Source organism: Cavia porcellus, unplaced genomic scaffold (assembly GCF_034190915.1).
Source record: "Cavia porcellus strain 051 isolate PalLab524CR breed Dunkin Hartley unplaced genomic scaffold, mCavPor4.1 scaffold_11, whole genome shotgun sequence".
Classification (NCBI taxonomy): Eukaryota; Metazoa; Chordata; class Mammalia; order Rodentia; family Caviidae; genus Cavia; species Cavia porcellus.
This window is the reverse complement of record NW_026947494.1, coordinates 32,000,521-32,020,213: the sequence shown is the minus strand read 5'-3', so window position 1 is coordinate 32,020,213 and position 19,693 is coordinate 32,000,521. Positions and strand designations below refer to the sequence as shown.

The window sequence follows — 19,693 nt, the reverse complement described above, 5'->3', positions numbered from 1 at the left end:
TAATACTTTCATACTGTTGTCTTTGAACTACTGGCTTCTTTCTCTTTTGTGAAAAATTTATGACATGCACATGTCTCCCTGAGTAAAAAGTATTAGGCAAAATAGCATTGATTTATAAGATGATCTGAGTTTCTGAAGTTATTAATCTTAAATTGTGCACACCATGTTCTTTTTTTTCTACTACTATTAGTAGAAAATATTGATGTAGAGAAAAAAGTGATTTTCCTCAGAGTAGCAAAGGCAAATGTTTATAAGCAGATGTTAAAAAATAAATATGCCCTTTCTAATAGCATTATAGTAGTATTTAATATTAATAACTATTTTAAAATTTATTTCTAGGGAAGCAGTGCTCTTAAAACATTGGAAATGAATCCTTGTACCCCAAATAATGTTGAGGTTCTGGAAACTCGGTCAACACTTCCTAAAATAGAAGATACAGAAATAATTTCCCCAGTAGCTGAGCGTCCCATAGATAGCTCTGATGTAGAACCTGAAAATCATGTGATTGTATCCTATTGCCCACCGATCATCGAGGAAGAAATTCCAAACCCAGCTATGGATGAAGCAGGAGGTACTTCACAGGTCATCTACATTGACGTTCAGTCCATGTATCAGCCTCAGGCCAAACCAGAGGAAGACCAAGAAACCGACCCCATAGTTGGGGCAGGCTATAAGCCACAAATGCGCCTTCCCATCAAGTCTACTGTAGAAGAGACAGCTGCAGAGGATGACATAGATAAAACTGCGGGTTACCGACCTCAGGCAAATGTTAATACTTGGAAATTGGTCTCTCCAGACTCACCTAGATCCACAGACAGTAACAGTGAAATTGTCTCTTTTGGAAGTCCATGCTCCATCAATTCCCGACAGTTTTTGATTCCCCCTAGAGATGAAGACTCCCCTAAGTCAAGTGGAGGGGGGTGGTCCTTTTCAAACTTTTTTCAGAACAAACCGAATGATTAACATGTCACCTTGTCACTTCAGTCTGCCATCTCAATAAGCTGTTACTGCTGGTGTTGCTGCAGCAGCACTGGTGTCCCTGGAGGAACACTGTGAAGTATTGCTACCCAGGTGAACTTCACTGTGCAAGTTATACCAGAAGTGTTTGTGTCTTTTAATGTAGTCCAAAGGCCAGGGACAGTGGCTCAGAATTCTCCCCTCCTCCTAAAACTAAGATTTGGAGCTGTTGTAACCAACCCAAAGAATTCTTCAGGAAGCACTTCCAGGCCAATACTGTTCAGTACATACATGCAAAACAAATCCTGCATCAACTGTTTTCCGTTGTTAATGGTTTTCTCTATGTATACTTTGAGAATTGCAAGGGGATTTGCAGGCAAGAGAGAAAGACATCCAAGTCACGTAATGTTTATTTGCCTGACATTAACTCCATTCTAGAGGAAAACCAAGCACAGATTTTAAAACTTTTAAGATTATTCTCTTCTCTCTGCAACATTTATAAAGTTAATATAATTTTTAATGTATCAGCCATTTAGTGTTGTGCTTGATGAAGTGTGCTGATTTCTGTGCCTACTGTATAATGGTTATAAACAGTTGTCTCAGGGGTGCAAATGTGGAAAATGAGTGTGACGCTGACCAGCCCCAGTCGGAATAGCATCGTCTTGCTTTGTAGGTTTTTCAAACTTTTCCATTATTTTTTAGCATTTATGCTGGCTTATTTTATTACAGATGAATGCCCTAATATTTGAAACTTAAACTTCTAGAACCACAGATCCGAAGTTTTTATTTAAACCATTTTATTTTGTGATATAGTGTCAGCTTTATATGAGCAAATTCATTACTAACCATAAATATATAATTGCTCATGATTTATTATGTGAGATGACTACTAAGCAATATCTAGCAAATTTGCTGTCTTGTGTAGCTCTGATTGGCTTGTATTTCCCAAGAATGAGAAGACTATGTCCTTGATCCTGGTCCCCACACAGCTCTGATCTTCAAAGCTTCTCAACAGATTTTCCTCTCTCATCAGCCATAACTTCTCTCAAGTGATTTTTGGTTCAGACTGTCAGATCAAGCCCTCAGATTTTTAAGCATAAAACTAAATTGAAGATGCTTCTTCCAGGAACAGTGACTCAAGGGTTGTTTTCTATTAAAAGTCATCGGTGGACTTGAATCAGTGGCCAGCTTTGTATCACAGGTGTGGCAGCTGCTGGTGAACTGTGTGGCATTAGTGTTTTCAGCATGGCAACCTTTGCCCCCCACCCCGGCTCTTCAGCAGCAATCTCTATAGAGTGAATACAGTTCTCGGAAAAGCAGAGTGAAAAACTACAAAGTATGTTATGTATTTTCCCATTATTGGCTTGTCTGTGTATTTCATCTTTTGATGGTTAAGAATAGTACTTGAAAATTTGAAACATCTGAGTAAGTTAGAGTTCTTTTGTATCATCTGAGGTTCTATGGTGCATTTGCAAACAATGGATCTATTAATAATCTTTTGATCATTATATGTTTTTAGAGACCATGTTATGGGAAAAAGAAAGAGCAACAAGAAAAAAAATCTATTTAGGTACCCAACATATGAATCCTGATTTTAACTGATAAAACTTAGCTAAATTTCTGAGCATCATGATACAAGTAGAATGAAATATAATTATATACATACATAGTATATTGAATCTATATAATAGCTCATAGAAATTTTCAGTAATAAAAATATATCAAGTCAGAGCCATCCCTAAACAAAGTTTTATCTTCCTGTTTGATCTTCTTTGGCTCCTTCCTTTAGCTCTCCTCTGAGACCCTCACACCTGGACCTGCCTCTCTGCCAGAGCATGGGGTTTCTCTGCTTGTCCTCACCTTATTCCTCATTTCTCACTGAAGCTTATTGACCCCATAGTTCCTCTCTTCAGACCAAGATTAAGAGTTGGCTAGAGTAAAAGTCTTTTAGGCTAAACGATGCTCACCTGAGAGCACAGGAAAATATTATTAAATTGGTCTCTGTCATCAAAATATATGCATTGCAACTGTGCCCTTTCTGACCTATGTCATGACTCACTTGTTTGCCTGAAGGTGACAATCACTGGGGGCTATTGAGCTAGGGCTGCACTGTAGGGAGAAAGTTCAGAGTGCAACTTACCTGTCCCTACCTCTGGAGGTCTGTGCCCAAGGATCTTTAGGTGAGTAAGAAGCAGAGTGAAGCTTGCTTAGTCTGGGCAAGTGTCGTAATTTCCTGTATGCTTAGGAGACTGTGGCTTAGATCTGAGGCCAAGGCAGCTTCCCTGTCTTTTCTCAGTGAATCGGATCACAAGAACTCTGTTGATGCTTATTATCTTTTCAACCCACCCCATCCTTGCATTTAGGGGGACCTTCAGCACAGGGAGGACTCCATTTGTCACATATCCAGTTGCTGAGATCCCAGAAGTGTTCACTGTTAATATCAGTGCAATACCCTGCCCATGGGTGCAAGGTATTGTAATAGTGGCCATGCTCGTCCAGTCTGATCAGCCACTTGTCTCTTGGAGAGCATTAAGGACTAAGCCAGTCTGATCAGCCACTTGTCTCTTGGAGAGCATTAAGGACTAGCTTGAGGGTAGGCTATATGTATTCCCTCCAGTCCTTCCTGAGTGGAGAAAAAGTTGAGAAATCGCTCTTCCATAACAAAAGTTCAGTCATTAGAAATTTCTAAATACCTGCACTAAGCATATTCCATTTTTTTCCTGTTGAGTAGAACTGCAGATAAGGCCACTGTGTCTTGCTCTTCCATGGTGGTCCACACTCATGCTATAGGGTATACTCCTTTCCTACATTTACTTGGTCCAGACTTGCTCTGCATAGCCTGGTTTTTTTCCTGGCTTTAATAAAACTTTGCTATGGTTTAACAACAACAATAACAACAACAACAACAACAAAACCTGTAGATTGCTACCTCTTTTATAAACCAATTTCAAATCAGGTTTTCCTTGTGACTAGTGGAGATTCTGGGCATCGTAATTTCTGTGCATTTCTTTTGTGAGTGGCCATTTTAGAATGTAAAAAGTTCCTTTAGAAAGATTTAACAAGGCTTTGTACGTTAGACCTGGTGAATTATGTATGGCATGGTTTAGCACACAATCTAATCCATCAGTTGGTTGAACTGGCAGGGCTCTGGATTTGAGACTGTGGCCCTGAGTGACTGAGAGTTGACTCTGTGTGTGTGTGTGTGTGTGTGTGTGTGTGTGTGTGTGTGTGTGTACTGTGTGATAGAGATGATTTGTTCCTGCAGCTGAAAACAGAAGCAGCCATTCCCTGAGTAGTTTAAGGGAGGAAGTGTCACCGTCATTTCCACACCAGCATTACATTCACAGCTCACGGATCTGAGGGACTGCATTTTACTCTTAAACACAGAAACTAAGGTAAAAAAGTCAGTCACGTTCTCAAAACTTGATGCAGATTGTATTCTTGTTGGAAATCAGTCCTGTGATTCTTTGGTTGTCTGGTTGTCTTCATGCTGCTTGTATTTAAAGAATGTTGTAGCCCTTTCTGTATTTGGATAATTTAAGTGTAGCGTAGTGGAAGAGACTAGACAATTTTTCTTCCAGAGGGTTTTGAAATCAATTTAATGGTATTTTGAAATTAAATGTACTTCTTCAACATGTCAATATTCGAAAAAAGTGTTATCTCAGTTTTTTGCTCAGGCACATAATCTCATAAAACTTTTGTTTGCACTAAGGTAATTTTTGCTGCCTTTCTGTTTTGAGCGATGTTAAAATTTGAATACCTTTTCTAAAGTGCCTTTTTGCTTATTTGAATATTAAGTTGAACATCTTGGGTGTAAAATGTGGTTAGAATCATTAGCTACCAAGACTAAGTGCACTGTGAAATTTCAGTGACTAATTCATTGACCGAGTCCGATCACAGAGTTATGAATTTAGCAGCAGGTTTAGAAGCACAGTATAGATCACAGGCTAGTTTTTGTAGGTCTGAAACTGTTGCCCCAAAGAAATGGTTCCATTTTCCCCAAAACTTGGGGAAAAAACTGATGCATACATGTGACTAGATACCTTATTTCTTCCTAATTTTAAACTATGTGCACATAGTGTGTTTTCACCTGACTGTTACACAATTTGGTACCAACCCAACATGTTTTCTGGCAAATAATACTGTCTGTATGTGTGAGGTTAACAGAATAATATAAGAATTTATTCTCTTGGTAGATCGTGTCTTCAAAACATTTCTTAGAAACTTGTTTTGGCTAAATCAGTGTTTTATGATGTCATACTCATTTCTTGACTCCAGAAGAAAAACTTTTTCCTGATCAGAAAATGCTTGTACCCAAACTAAAAAAAAAAAAACTCATTTTCTAAACATAATCTTAGAGTATCATTGGAAGTCACTTGGTTTGAATTGGGTTTTATTTATATCTCCATGGATTTATGTTCTAGGACTAGTAACATTTAAACCTCTTATTTCACTAAGGTGGTTAGATTTTTACTCCTTTTCAAATACTACTTTTGTCTTATTCACATGATCATGTTCATGTTAGAATATAGACATACTATTTCTAATACCAGTGTAGATACAGGATTGAGAACAACACTCAGTTAGTTCGCTGTCAGGTTTTGTTGTGTGTGTTAGGAGTTTCAGGAGATGTGATTTGGTATAGAACACATCTATATGCTTGTAATTATGGTATTGGATTATGATAGAATTCTATTTAATGGTTAGTAGTGCTTGTTTTTCCCTGTATCATGAATGTTAGTATTTTGAATTATAAGGTGTCCAAATTCTAAGCAGAATTTACCTAAGGAAAATGGATGCATTTTTATAAAAATTAAAGTAGTATTTAAGGAGGGAAAATGAATGTTTTCAGGTGTAAGTGCCTAGCTAGAGAATCATAGAAATAATAAATTAGAAAGCATTTGTATAAGTAAACCAAAGCTGATTGAACTGATTGAATGTTAAACAAATACAAAGCAGAAATAACTTATATTACTTTTTGGCTTCTGAATACCTTAAAAACTAAAAGATGTGAATGAGGAAAAAAATGTCTAACTGATAAGGAAATTGATGTCTATTATGTTTAAATTTTCTAATTTTGCTTCTGTAGTAGCCAGGCAGAACTTTAAAAAAAAATACCAATATAGATTTTATGCAGTGCTTAACCCTAACATACATTATATGTCTGATTAAATAGATCACTTAAATTGATTGAATTTCCTTATTAATTTAAAATGGGCTTCACTTTAGAATTATTCCATTGTAAATGGGAGCTTTCAGTTTCTGAGCTTATTTTTTCTAAGCATTCCAGTGGTATGTTATCAAAGATCAAAAAATTTCTGGGTGGTAATGAACTTGCATTAAATCATGGTAATTGTTAGGGTGACATTAGTATTTTTACAGTTGATCATAGGAAAGGAGAGTGAATAATGATTTCCTTGGAATTATTTTCCAGTGTTCTTCCCTAGTTTGATCCAGAACTTTCCTCTGTTTTTTTAATATACATAAGTTGCTGAAACCTTCTATTTAATTTTCCCTTCCAACATAATACATTGGGAAAATGTAACTAGCAGCGTAAAGAGTTGAGAACACACAAGAAGAAGCCTGTTCAGTTTGCTGTTGAAGAGAGATAGGTGTATGTGATGCCTTGGAACTTGTTTTGCCCTGTTGTTTTCTTTAAAAGAGCATGGCATTTCTTAAATTCATTTTAGTTTATATTTGCTTGTAGAGGATTATCCTGGATATAAAGAAAGATGCCCTAAATTTGACACAGTAGTACATTAAAGATGTGTTCAAAAATTTTTTAAAAATCACATAAAAACATTCAGCATAACTAGTAAGAATAGTTTACCATTTCTTTAATTACCTGGTCATAAGTCATCATCCTTGTAACACTAGGAAATTATTATTTTTTACTTTAAAATTGCATTATAGTGAATTACTGTTTACAAAATACACATACTGTGAACAGATAAATTTTTGTCTTTTATAAGGTTTGTAGACAGAATGTTTTTTAAAGATGGTGTTATGTTAAATAGTTTTAGTTTTTTATAAATATAGTGACTGTTTACTAACTTTTGTTTGGTCAGATGTGTATCAGTGTCACTGAAGAAGATAGGGAGATCCCAAATTGTTCCCCTTTTCATTTCTCAAAATGTTACCACTACAACATTTTGTTTAACAGGAATGATGAGTTGTGATTATTTTGTACTTAACAATCATTTTTAATCACATAAGGAAACATTTAAATATATGTATCCAGGAAGCAAACTATAGCAGAAGTATATCTCCATGATTCACTGACTCTCAGAATTCCAGGTTTAGTGTGGAATGAAACAATGCGGATGACAAATGAAGTGTTTCCTACCTTGGGAAAAATTGGATATTGTTAGAATGGGACATTAGGACTTTTTATGTCATATTATAATTTCAAAATTTAGTTTCCATATCTTTTGGAAAACATGGTTATAGCAAAAACATAGAATATATGTAACCTATTACTATGACACCATAAATGTAAAATTAGTATGCTTGGCTGATAACTCCAAAGATGTTACTTATGTTTGTTTTTAAAATGTGCATGTATTTAACAATTTTATCCTAGTATTGTCATGAAAAATAAATAAATATATTTTCTTACATCGTACTCTTGACAGATTCAGACACTGCTGGTTTTGGAAATTGTGTGTGTGTGTGTGTGTGTGTGTGTGTGTGTGTGTGTGTGTGTTTAGTGCTTTGTTATTACTTTTATACTATAAGAATTACAGTGGCTCTGAAGCAATCACATAAATCTATAGCTGTGTTTTTAATATGTAGTTATTTTTGTGCCATTGGTATAATTGTCTGTCTGTGTCATTAAATTGGTGTTTGGTTTTTTTTTTTTTTTTTTTTTTTTTGGTCTTTTTCCTTTTTATCGGTACCAGGGATCGAACTCACGACTGCCTGCTTGCAAGGCAGGCGCTTATGCTGCTGAGCTAAATCCCCAGCCCCTAAATTAGTGTTTGTTTACTTGAAATTTTAGCATGACAGTAATACAAGTATTGGGAATCCAGCATTAGCAAATAATACCAGTCATTCAAGTATGGTTTTTAGTTTGTCTTTTACTAAACATATTAAGCATTCTGGGAATATATCAGAAGTTCAGCTTATTGGATTTCAAAGCAGAGTAATTGATAGAGCAAAATCTCAGTATTTTGAAGTATAAAATAACCTTAAATAGAAGTTGATAAAGGAAGAAATGAAGTCCTGAGTAACAACTAAAACAAGAATGGCCCTGGATTTAACCTGAAGAAACTGCAGACCCATTGTAAATTGTGAAACACATGTTAACGTTTAAGTGCTAGAAAGCCTCCCACATATGGCCTTTCCTTTGGGGAATTCTCAGCACATAAGTTGTTTCCCAGATGTTGACATCTTGAGCCAAAATGTATAGCACCTTCAAACTCAGGAACTTTGTAAAGGTCAAAAAGAGAAGAATGATGTGATTATTATGAGAAGGGAAGAGATATAGACGTGATTTTTTTTAACAGTAAAAAGTTAGCTTGCAAATCAAATTTTTTACAGTTACTTTGTTTTGAATGGCCTATAAATTTGGTCCACTCCCCTTCCTTGAAATGACCTAGTTTTTAAAAATATTCAGTCTTTAAGACCCAAGTTGAGGTAACAAGAGATGTGTTGAAGTAATTTGTATTAAATTGGAGATAATTTTATTTCTGGGTGATTAATCTCAGGTTATGAAACAAAAATATTTGAAGCTATCTGGTTTTTAGTTTGTCTTTGTTTTGAGGATGTCACTAGTTCAGACTGGCCTTGAACCCATGTTTGTAGACCAGGCTGGCCTCAGAATCCTCTTGCCTCAGCCTCTGAAGAGCTGAGGTTACAGTAGTTGTACATCACATGCAGCCTCAGGGTTTAATGACAAAAGCTGTAATTGGAAAATAATGTTAAAATGAATGCCACTGTAGTTGCATTAGCCTCTCAGTCAGACTTACACCTCTTAAGTACTTGAAAGGTGAGAATTTCTCAAATTTTTAAGTTGAAATCTTGTTTCCCCTCTTGCCCCCAGCTAGTCTGGCTGATACAGACTTGTGTCTTGTTCCAGACTAAGTCTGGGAAGGCAGGACTGACCCTTTCTGTTCCTATGGGTGCTGGACCATGCAACTCTCACTTCAGTCAGGAAGCTCAAGGAAGCAGTGTTGAGATCACAGGGACTGCCCTTGGCCACCATTGCACAGTTAGCAATGCAGACCACAAATCCCAGCAGAAATGAGCCTGGAGTCTGCTAATCCAGGTGTCGCTGGTCTGTGGTGGCACCTTCCCCCTTCTCTGCTGGTTGATGCTGTGTTTGCTGCACTGCCCTCTGCCTGGCCCACCCTGGAGGACTGCCCCTCTCATACCTTTTGTTCTCTGAAACATTGGACTTAATGCTCAAGATTGTTTGGAGGGTTACAGGTAGAGAGCGCAGCCTACCCCCAGGATAGATGTTAAGTGCATCTGTCTGTCAGACCTCAGAGACACTTGAGAGTTTATGACCAGCACAGTAAAGGTGTAAATGCCTGCCGACCATTTGGACACACTTTAGATCCCATAGCTCAGATACCCAACCAGTAAGCCAAATGTAGCAGAAGGGTGCAGGTGAACCCCAGGATCTGTCCCCCGATAGCCTGAGAGCTGCAACCCACCTGTCTTCACTTGGGTACTTTATGTCTGCAGGTCTTGGCTACGCCTCTGTGGCCCAGAGACGCCGCCTCTAGCTCCCTCAGGATGTCAGTCCTTCGCGTGGCCCTGTACTTCCCCACAGCATCAAACACCATACTGAAGCTTTTTTGGAAATTGGGGTTGGGTGATTGTCTGAGTCGTGTTACACTTGTGGAGCTTGACACAGTATCTACCACATTTTAAGTGCTTTATAATTATTTTAAATGTGTCTTTTTTTAAAAAGTGTTTCATGTGTTTTCCACTGTACTGGAAATAATGTTCTTTTTCAGATGGGGATTCCCTATGCAGAGTGGGGAAGTGCTCCTTGGAAAAGGATCAAAGGGGCACAGTTATGGCTCAGGGCAGATCTGTACCATCATCCCTTGCTAGCAGGTGCTAAAGTTTGTGCCAAAAGCAGATATGTTTTCTCCATAGGACTGTGGTGTTGAACCTCGGTACATGGGCTGTAGTAGGCTGTTACCTTTGAAAGCTCCAAAAGATTCACCATCACTGCCCTAGGACATTTACTTTCACTCTAGTCTTTGACAACAGTCAATGGGAGATAAATGTAATTTAAAGGTGACAGATGGGTGGGAGCCCTTTGGTCCACTATCTACAATCTTTATCCCAACTCTTCCCTATTTAGAAGTTTGTTTCCATTCTGTAGAGGATAATTTCTCTGTATCCTTCCAACTTACCAGGGACAATTCACAAGGTCATGTGATCTGTTTCTGGCCCTCTCTGGTCCCCCTTGCACAGCTGCTTATCTGGTAGACAACCTTTAGATTGTCCCTGTATCTCAAATATCTTCCTCATGGTTACGTAAGCCCTACTTCAGGCCATACTGCTTATACATTTCTAATCTACCCAGAAATAAAGCATAGTTCTCCATATGGAAAAGCTTTTTTTCCCTCAGTTCAACCTCCCCACTGCCTGGGCACATGGTTCCAAGGCTCCCCCAAGCTTATGGTTGGACTTTACAGTCCGACAGGTAAGAGAGTTTTTGTGCCTCTGAGGACTCTGGTGTGGCCTGTTAATGCACACCTTTTGTTCAGCCAGGTAAATATTCTACTCACAGGCATTTTTGTTTAGTCCCCAAAAGGGTAATATTCTGAATAGATAGAATAATTAATACTCCTAAAGAAAAACTAAGAAATTAAGGAAGAGGAAAATTACAACCTCCCTAGTGTTAGCTCTTTTTAACATTCTACTTTTTATCATTTCCAAGTCTTTTCCTGTAATAATATGTGTGTGATATGTATGAAAATACTTATAGACATATGTGGGCATAAATATAAAATAGTATACATTCTATTTTGAAACTTTAATATAGTTCAAAAATCTTCTCTTATCAGTGAAAGATTTCTACGGCACTATTTCTTAATAAAAAATTCCAGGGGGCAAATGAATTATTTCTGTATTCAGACTTTTTGAAATAATATTGCTCATATTTCTATTAAGGAGTAAATGGCATTGGAAGTCAGGCAAGAGTGCTTGGCGTGAGTTCAGTCTGAATGAAAAAACAGCGCTTGAATCTCGTTCTGGGAGCCACTGGCACATTCTGTTTGAGAACTCTCAAAGCAGCTTTTCTGTGCCATCAAATGTGTTCTTTCACAGCTAGACTAATGAAAACTTGGCCGCAGTGCAGCACAGTTCTGCTTACATGCCATTTCCTTGAAGGAGAGGGGGGATAGGCAGGGCCGGTGCTGAGTGGCCTGACTCAGTCTCCTCAGTCTGCAGAGCAGCCACACTGGCAACTGTGCTCCATCCTCAACCCTTAGTCACTGGCAAGGGGTCCTTGGACTCAAAACAGGACTTTCAAGGACTATAAATAGGACTTTAAAAATAGCTTTATGGTCTCCGGGAATAGAATTCCCCTACCCAAAGAGTGTCTGTTTGACTCATTGTTTAGGGAAGTAGCAGACTTTCATATTCTCTAGCTGGGAGAGCACATGGCGTGAGATGCATTTTCGGAGAATGCATTTAATTGCTGGGGAAGTTTTACCTGGTGGTAGGAGCGATCAGAAAGAGGAGTTGACAGGAGTTGTGGTAACAGGGTTCTAAAGGTTCTCAAGATCTTGCTCTATGGTGTGATGCATTCTTGTCCCCAACATTGAATATGAGAGGGTATCACTCTCATAACTAGGTGACTAGTCACTTGACTTGGAGTTAATGAAGCAGGGCATCCTGGGTGTGCCTGCAAGAGTCAGAGAGCTATTACAAAAGAGCCTATGCCCTTCCCTGAGAGAGTCCCTGCTTGGCCTTTAAGTAGCAGGTGTTCAGGGAGCTTGGAGGTTTGGAGCCTCCGGTGAGACCAAGGCCCTGACGGTGATTTGAGGAACTTCATCTTCTCTGTGTTCTGTTTCCACTGGCTTTTTGTCTAGGGCCCTTGGCAAATATAAAGTGCTCAGGAAATGTTTGTGAAACAAGTGTGGGTTGCTAAGTGACTGTAAAGGTGAGGGCTCCAGCCGTACTCTTATGGACCCAGCAGGTCATTTACCCCCAGCAACCTCAAGGGTCAGCAGGCTTACAGGCCAGATGCTGTCACCCTTGTGTAGGCGATGGCTTTACCTTCCCAACCCAGTCTAAGGAGTTGGAGTGGATGGTCATTTGGAACCGTGGACTGGGGCTAAGATCACAATACAGGGGTCTCGTGTCCTGCTGGCCTCTCCTGACTCTTGGGTAGTGTGTGTTCTGTGCCGTGGTTTTCCTTCAGCCAGCTTCCTAATGGTACTTTCCCTCAGCTAATCCTCTGGCCTAGAGCCTCTTACTTTTGTTACTAAGGATAAATGGCAGACTTCTAGAGGCTCCTTGGCTTTCCTTCTCAGAGACATTCCAATCCAAGTCCTCTCCTAGCCAAGGCAGAGCTGCAAGGCTTTAGGACCAGGCTGTCTGTTCCTGGAGATCATGGAGCCAGGCTGGCACCCCATTTAGAGGGAAGCAGCCCGGACATCAGAGGAGACCAGCTCATGTGTTGGGACGTCTTTGCCTTTGTACAGCATTTGGATCTGAAGTAAACAGACAGATGAGATGGATGAAAAGAAAAGCAGAGGCTTCCTTCCAAATGGGAGAACACAATGTTCTTCTCACATCTTTCCAGGAAAGGGCAAACGCTCCTAGGAGTCACTCACTTTCTAGGACAAAGATGTCTCCTCCAGGGTGGGCAGGGAAAGGAGGAGAGGCATGGGAGGCTCTGGCTGCTGTTGCCTGCGCTTTCAACTCATGGTTTGGCCAAACCTAGGCTGAGGCCCAGGAGAGCACACTGCTGGCCAGAAATAGAGTTTGCAACAACTCCCTTGAGTTATGGAGGTTATTTGTGGAGCTGAAGGCAAAGGAGAGCAGAGAAAATAATTCAACCCAGGCCTAACTGTCTCTACAGGACCTGGAGCTCCTTTTGATGGAATACCTGGCTGCTTTCAGCCTTGCTCAACTCAGGTCCTTGCAATAAGGGTCTTGGAAGAAGCTGCCCTTACCAGCTGTACGATGGAAGATTGGCAGGCAGATCCTGGGAACTGGCCTTTGCATAAGTTCCCTCCTCCACATGACTGCGCTGCCCAGGCAGCTAATCCGGGTATCCTTGGGCAGGTTACACCTGGCTGAAGGTTATAAGGAGTACAAAAGTCTCCCCCACTGCAGCAGTATGGTGGCGTTCTCATGGAATCTGTCAGTCTTTCTGGGAAACTTTGTCTCCCCAAATCAAATAGGCCCTGCTCATCTGCTCTGCCCATCACAGGACAAAGACTATTACTCAGCTCAAATATGTGAACATTCTTTGACCATGAGATTGAGACCCAATTACTCAATCTACCCCAGAAGCCAATTCAGGCTGTGGAGTTAGATTAGTCATTTTGCTAGCCATAAATTGGAACTTCCTAAAGATATCAGGCCATCCACTGAGAATCCACCAGCTTCATTGCCTTCAGAGTTGGTACTTTAGGTCCTTGCCATGGCTGTGATGGCACATTTTTTACCTTCTCTGTCTAGTTAGGGTGTTCTTTGTGCAACCAATTATGACACACTTTAAATGACCCACCTCTTCCATGTAGAGACCTAACTGGGAATGGGATGAAGCAACAATTCTGGATTGTGATTTTCACTCAAGCAGGTGGCCCTCATCCCTCGGAATTCCTTCAGTCCTGTGCAACTTTCTAACCCCACCTCCCTCTCAGTGGAGGTTCTTATGGTCACAGATGTCCCTTACCCAGTCTCCACCTTCCGCAGCTACTGTGCATTCCTGGGCAAGGCCGGGGGACTGAAGCTGAGGAAAGACAGGGAGGGAATGGGAAGCAGCTAATGCTCTGCCCGGGCCCCTCTCCTGAAGTATTCTTTCCTCCTGGAACTAGAATTCTCTGTTTTCCTTTTCCCAGCAGCAGGGCCATAGCAGGCTGCCCTTGGGAAGTTCCTTCCCAGGAAGAGCAGCTTTGTGGGCCAGAGATTTGGTTATCAGAGCTGCTGAGAGAGGCTGAGGGTCCCCTCCTCCTTCCTAATCTGCTTCCTTTGGGAACTGTCAGTGCTAAAAACAAGCTTTCTGAGAACCATATTTTTCTAGGTTAAGGGTGAAAAATGCAACATTTCCTCCAAGTGGAAAGCACTTGGCCTGCCAGCTCTGGGCACATTTCCGAGATCCTTCCGCCCCCTCAGGGAGGAGGCAGCTCTCTGCCACTGGGAGAAGAGAGGAGGTGGGAGGTGGAGGAAAGAAGGGAGGGAAGTCAGAAGGAGAGCATCAGTTACTGAGGAACCAGGCAGTGTGTGGAAACCAGCAGGCCTGTTTGTGTTGGAGCAGAGGCCGGGAGACTGAACAGGCCTGGGTCAGCAAATGAAAGCAAATAAGAGGACGAGAGTGGACCAGCCAGTCAGAGAGGTGACGGACAGGCCTGACAAGCTCTGGGGGCAGTAGAGGGACAAACAAGACCCCACAGACCTTCCTGAGGGAGCTCTCAAGGGTGGCCCTAGAGGAAACGCCCAGGGTTATCAAAGTCCATTTTATTAGGAAAAGCAAGAATAACTACATTTCCTCATTCCACCCCAGTTGCCCTTCCTGTGGGAAGTTCTGGGGAATTTCCTCAGATCCTAATTGGGGACAGATGCTTTTGAGGAACTTAAGCCTCATGATGTCCTTCTTTCTGGGACTCCAGGAACTGCATTGCCCTGGGAGCTCCCTGTCTACTTCCCATCAACAGCCCAGCCCACCCTCTATAACCTGCCAGTCACTTCAGTGGCTACCTAAAAGCCAGAGCACAGATCCCATCTTCATGCTGCTTTGTCTTATGTAGGAGACAATAGGTCTGTCTATTTCAGACAGACAAATGGAGATAGGACAGCAGACAAGGCCAGGAGAAAGGCAAGTACTGTTTCCATTGGACCTCATTGGACCAACTCACAGGCCTCAACCCCAGGCCCAAGGGCTCCTGGGAAGAGTGGAGGGGTACTTCTCTCAACAATATTATTTGCCATGTGGACCAGTTGCATTAAGGCCCAAATTTATCACACTGTGTTTATGCTTTTCTGAGCTGAGGAGTCTCTGTCATGATGCTATGATGGAAGTGAAGTCTATTTCTTTGTCTCTTAAATCTATAGCCTTTGACTAATAGGACAAGACTGAAGTATCATGTGGCAATTCCAAACCAAGGCTGTTCAGGACCCAGGCCTTTACTTTAGGGTCTCTCTTCCCTCACTGTCATGAGAAAGCATGCTCAGGCCAGCCCCCTACCCCGGTCCCAGGAGAAGGATGGGAGGCCTGGAGGTGTGCTCTACAAATCAGGAGCAACTCCATGAATGAATAAATGAGTTCTAGCCTGCTCCACCCATCCTTCTGCTTCACTGAAGATATTTCCTCTCTCTCAAAATAAAATGACAGTGACGCAACCTCAGTAGCACACAATTTTTAATCTGCTGCTTTCAGAAAGCTTCATATGCATCCCTGAGCCATCAACATGTACTTACCAAGTCCCCTTAGCCTCTCAGCTGAGACCACCCTAAATTCACGACCCCTTACACATGTGAGCAAGTCCAGCTGAGACCAAACACACCACCTCCTCCAGCCCCGCCTAGTCGGCAAGGCTGCCAAGCTCCCCGCTCAGGGAGCATAAGCAGCACACACTCATTGCTGTGCACTGCTGAGGTCTGTAGTTGGGCGTTAGGCTGCATTATTGTGGCAAAGGTAATAGAAGCACTTACAGAGGAACGAGGACATCCACATGCTCAGGCTGAGCTCGTCTCCGTTAGAACCACCTTCGGATCCCTTAGCTTTAGGTCACTCTTCATCCTTAAAACCACCCCACCATAAATTCCCCCCACATCTCCTGAATTTTGTCCACAGGGAGCTTGGAAGAGCCTTGGTCCAAGCTTGAGACACACTGTCCCTTAGCCTGTACTACTATGCGGGGCCTCCCTATCCTATTGGGTCCTTCTCTCTGCTGCCCTCTCACTTACAGAATCCTTCTGAATCCATGTCACTGAATCCATGTCACTCACTGCCTTCAGCCCCATCTGCTTACCACCCACAGAGGAAGTGGCTTCCAATTCTCAGCTTCGACACACACCCCACTGCATTTTTCTCTGGATAACAGTTGCATGGAATAAGACAATTCTCTGGCTTCAACTCAGCTGGACACTTCGCTAAAATCACAATTTTTTTTTTGGCTGGAGGCTAATCCATTCAAAATGTGCTCTGAGAGCAACTCCTCCACTGTATCATGGGGAACGCTGGCCCTAGTCATTTCAAGGAAAAGTCACTGAGGTGGCAGTGGCTGGGAAGCCTCAGGACCTCCTTTCTGCCATGGGTTTTTTCTCTACATGGCAGTCACAAGGTGGCACATGCAGGAGAGGATGATTCTTATTACTGTTGTTATTATTACCATTCTTCCTCTAGTAGGAAGGATCCTGGTTACCAAAGACTCCCAGAGACAGGAGGCAGAAGGTTAGGATACAAGGCAAATCTGTCTAAACTGTGTATTCTGTGTGTGTGTGTGTGTGCGCCAGAGATCGAACTCATGACCTAGTGCTTGCCAGGCAAGCGCTTATGCTACTGAGCCAAATCCCCAGCCCCTATTTATTCATTTTTTTAGAATTCTTAATTTGTCTACAACTTCTTTGCATAATTTCAAAAGATTTTATTGAACGAATGCTACACAAACAAGTATGAAGTCAGTACTGGCACTAATTATAGGATCTTGCATGAGTTAGATCATATTTCCCCTCTTCATGGGCAGCATTCATTTCTCCTTTCCCTTAGCCTGCCCTGTCATGGGATCTGCCCCAAGCCAGCTGTCCCTAGAGTCACATGCATGCACAGTGGAGGGGTACAGTAGAGGTATGGACGGAAGGGGCTCTGTTTCTCTGATTCTTCAGACCCCTGGGCCATGCAGACAGGACAGAACAAACCCCGCCCCCACGCTGTCTGGAAAGCATCTATTTATAGATATGGACTCTACAAAATCAGGTGCAACTTCATCTCCTTTACTTCAGATACTTCCTCTTAAAATAAAATGACAGCGCCCAACCTCAGTAACACATATTCCTTTTTAATCTGCTTCTTTTGGAAAGCTTCATATGCAACCCCTTGAGCCATCAACACAAACTGAAGAGAATGGTCAGCTTCCCAGGATCCCACAAACGTCATCTTTTCCGCTCCACTCACTCCACAAAGGGCCCGAACAAGTTTCTTCTGGGAGACAATATTTAGGAAACTGTGCAAGAATTAGGATTTTCCACCCTAACTTTCAAAAGTATACTGTGTGGACAGTTTGCAGCTATAAAAATATACACATATAAAAGTACAGCTACAAAATCATGGAGCCCATTTCCTTAGATCTTCATTATAAAAAAGTAGGGATTTCACATTCAAGGTAAACTGTGGGGAAGGAGGTCACATTCTGATTATGCTTCTATGTTTAATCTCCCCCTTTGCTTTCCTGAAACAGACAACAAGTCAGCCGGTGAGGAGTGGAAGGGGTTAATCTGATCAGTTCACGGGCCAAGGTGATGCACTGGAAGATCAAGGTCACCCAGTCACTGTTCCGTTGTCAGTAAGAATGTCATGAGTCAGGAAAAGAGAGAAGTATTTTAATACTGTCCTGTGGGACTCTGTCTCTGTCTCTGTCTCTGTCTCTGTCTCTGTCTCTGTCTCTGTCCCTCTCTCTCTGAATCACAACAGTCAATAGGCTGCAGCAGACAGGCTCTGGAATTTGCACTGATGTTGAGTCTCTGACTCTATATCCAATGGGCAATGTGCAAAAGTCCAATGCTTCATACACAGAGTATCCCTTTGCATTTGGCCCACAGTGTCGGCAGGAAAGGCCACCCAGGGACTCTTGTCTTGGTGCTCAGTTTGCATCAGGGCGTACTTTCTCCTGATGAGAGGAAGCACACCTGGTCCCCAGGCCTCTGTGTGTGGCATCAGGCTGGGTCTTGAGGCCCCTAGGATGCTCAGTATAGAGGCTGTGTCCCTTGGGCAAGGCTAGCTGGTATTACTTGGCTCCACAAGTGTTGATGTTTTTTCCATCCACGGCGTCTTCCACGAGGGAAATGTGGTAATCAGTGGACAGAGTGAAGTGGGAGATGCAGCCCACAAGGCCTCCTGTGTACTGCCTGTTAGTGTGCAGAGCGATTTCCTTCATCCCGCCTGCCAGAAAGCAAACACAGTGAGCCAAAGAGGGGCATGGGGGAGGTCCTTCTCCACAGTGCCCTTCAGTGTCCCTGGATGACACGTCCCTTGGCTGACAGGACAAAGTGCTAGCACATCACATCCTTACAATCATCCTTGAAGGAACAGAACAACTTAAATCAACTTGAAATGGGACAGAAAGCTACACATACAAGTCCACCTTGTATATGATTTATAGCCCAAAGGTTGAAACCAAACAGTATCTACTAAGTCTTCAAATGTTTTGTAACAACAAAATGTAGCGCGTCATTAGAGGGATGTAAACCAAAAGAATTACCCTGAGGTTGACTGCTTTCAATTTGGCAGGGGTTTTTTAGAAGACATATACAGATGGCTTTTTTATTTTTATGTGTCTATGTTAGTGAATTATAAGCCATTTATAGACATATTCATTCTATTCTGAGAGAAGCCAGAAAGACATATCCACCTTCCTCAGAGAGAATTCATAGAGCTATATTAAGCAAGTTCCTGTTCTATAAACAAGAAAAGCATGGTTTTCCTGGTGCATAGGTTCAAAGCACAAAAGCATGTGAATGAGTCTCTTCCTGCCCCCTCGGGCATGAGTCAGAAGTTCAGAAAATGGAAGAATGGACTCTCTGGACAGCTTCCTGAATTCCAGGTATTTGACCTCATGAAGCGCATAGCCCCTGCACAGCAAACAGAAAACTAATAAGAAAAAGCCCTGGCCAAATTTAGAGCTGGCCAAAGATCACTTACCCACATACAGAGCCCCATTGATGTTGAGCTGCCGCATCATGCCAGGTGATTTGCCAGTTCTGGCCCCATAGTCATCCACAGTAATCTTTCCTGATTGGCCATCCCTTTAAAGCAAAGCAAAGCAAACCAAAACAAAAACCCTAAGCCTACCATTTCTGGAGCTCACCTAATGATTTCAATTAAAAAGCCATGAACCGTCTGTGTGCCACATTCTGCGCTAAATGATGGGTCACCCAGAACCCAAATCAGCAGCTTCTGTGTCCCAGAGAGGAAAGAACTCAGATCTCATTTTTGACAGCAAATCGTATAGCACTGAGCTTTGGGGAACTTGGCTGTAGTTCTGTTCTCACCTGGGAAGCCATGCACAACCTCCCCATTTTGAAAGTGATTTTTTTAGAACCTCACACCTGAATGTTCTGACGGGCAATCCTTGCCCTGCTGCCCTAGGGCTTTCTTCTAAAATACTGCATTTATTCCCACTTAGTTTTTTCTATCAATTATAAGGTTTTAAATTTTTTTTCATGTTTCTGAAATGAAGCTATGTCCTCCAATCAATGACAAATTTGACAATGGTATGCTATCTCCTTCAACATCATATACAATGTTCTTCATCATGTTTATTATTTTTTTCCTGTTGCCTCCCTGTAGACTGCAAGGCCATCAGGGAAAGACTTGGTA

At 41.8% G+C, this 19,693-nt stretch overlaps 2 protein-coding genes across 4 annotated transcripts in view; one reads left to right on the top strand and one right to left on the bottom strand.

The window, feature by feature from the left end:
• The window catches only part of Lifr (LIF receptor subunit alpha), a 62,289-nt gene extending 54,707 nt beyond the window's left edge, over positions 1–7,582 (top strand). For both annotated transcript variants that reach the window (XM_003470276.5, XM_063258095.1), the window contains exon 20: positions 340–7,582. In XM_003470276.5, coding sequence (XP_003470324.2) covers positions 340–963 — 624 coding nt within the window. In that variant the 3' untranslated portion in view covers positions 964–7,582. The remainder of the gene's footprint in view (positions 1–339) is intronic.
• Positions 7,583–17,075: 9,493 nt separating this feature from the next.
• Positions 17,076–19,693, bottom strand: part of Egflam (EGF like, fibronectin type III and laminin G domains) — a 197,972-nt gene continuing 195,354 nt past the window's right edge. For both annotated transcript variants that reach the window (XM_063258097.1, XM_005003785.3), the window contains 2 exons: positions 19,016–19,119; positions 17,076–18,256 (listed from right to left, as the gene is read on the bottom strand). In XM_063258097.1, coding sequence (XP_063114167.1) covers positions 18,102–18,256; positions 19,016–19,119 — 259 coding nt within the window. In that variant the 3' untranslated portion in view covers positions 17,076–18,101. The remainder of the gene's footprint in view (positions 18,257–19,015; positions 19,120–19,693) is intronic.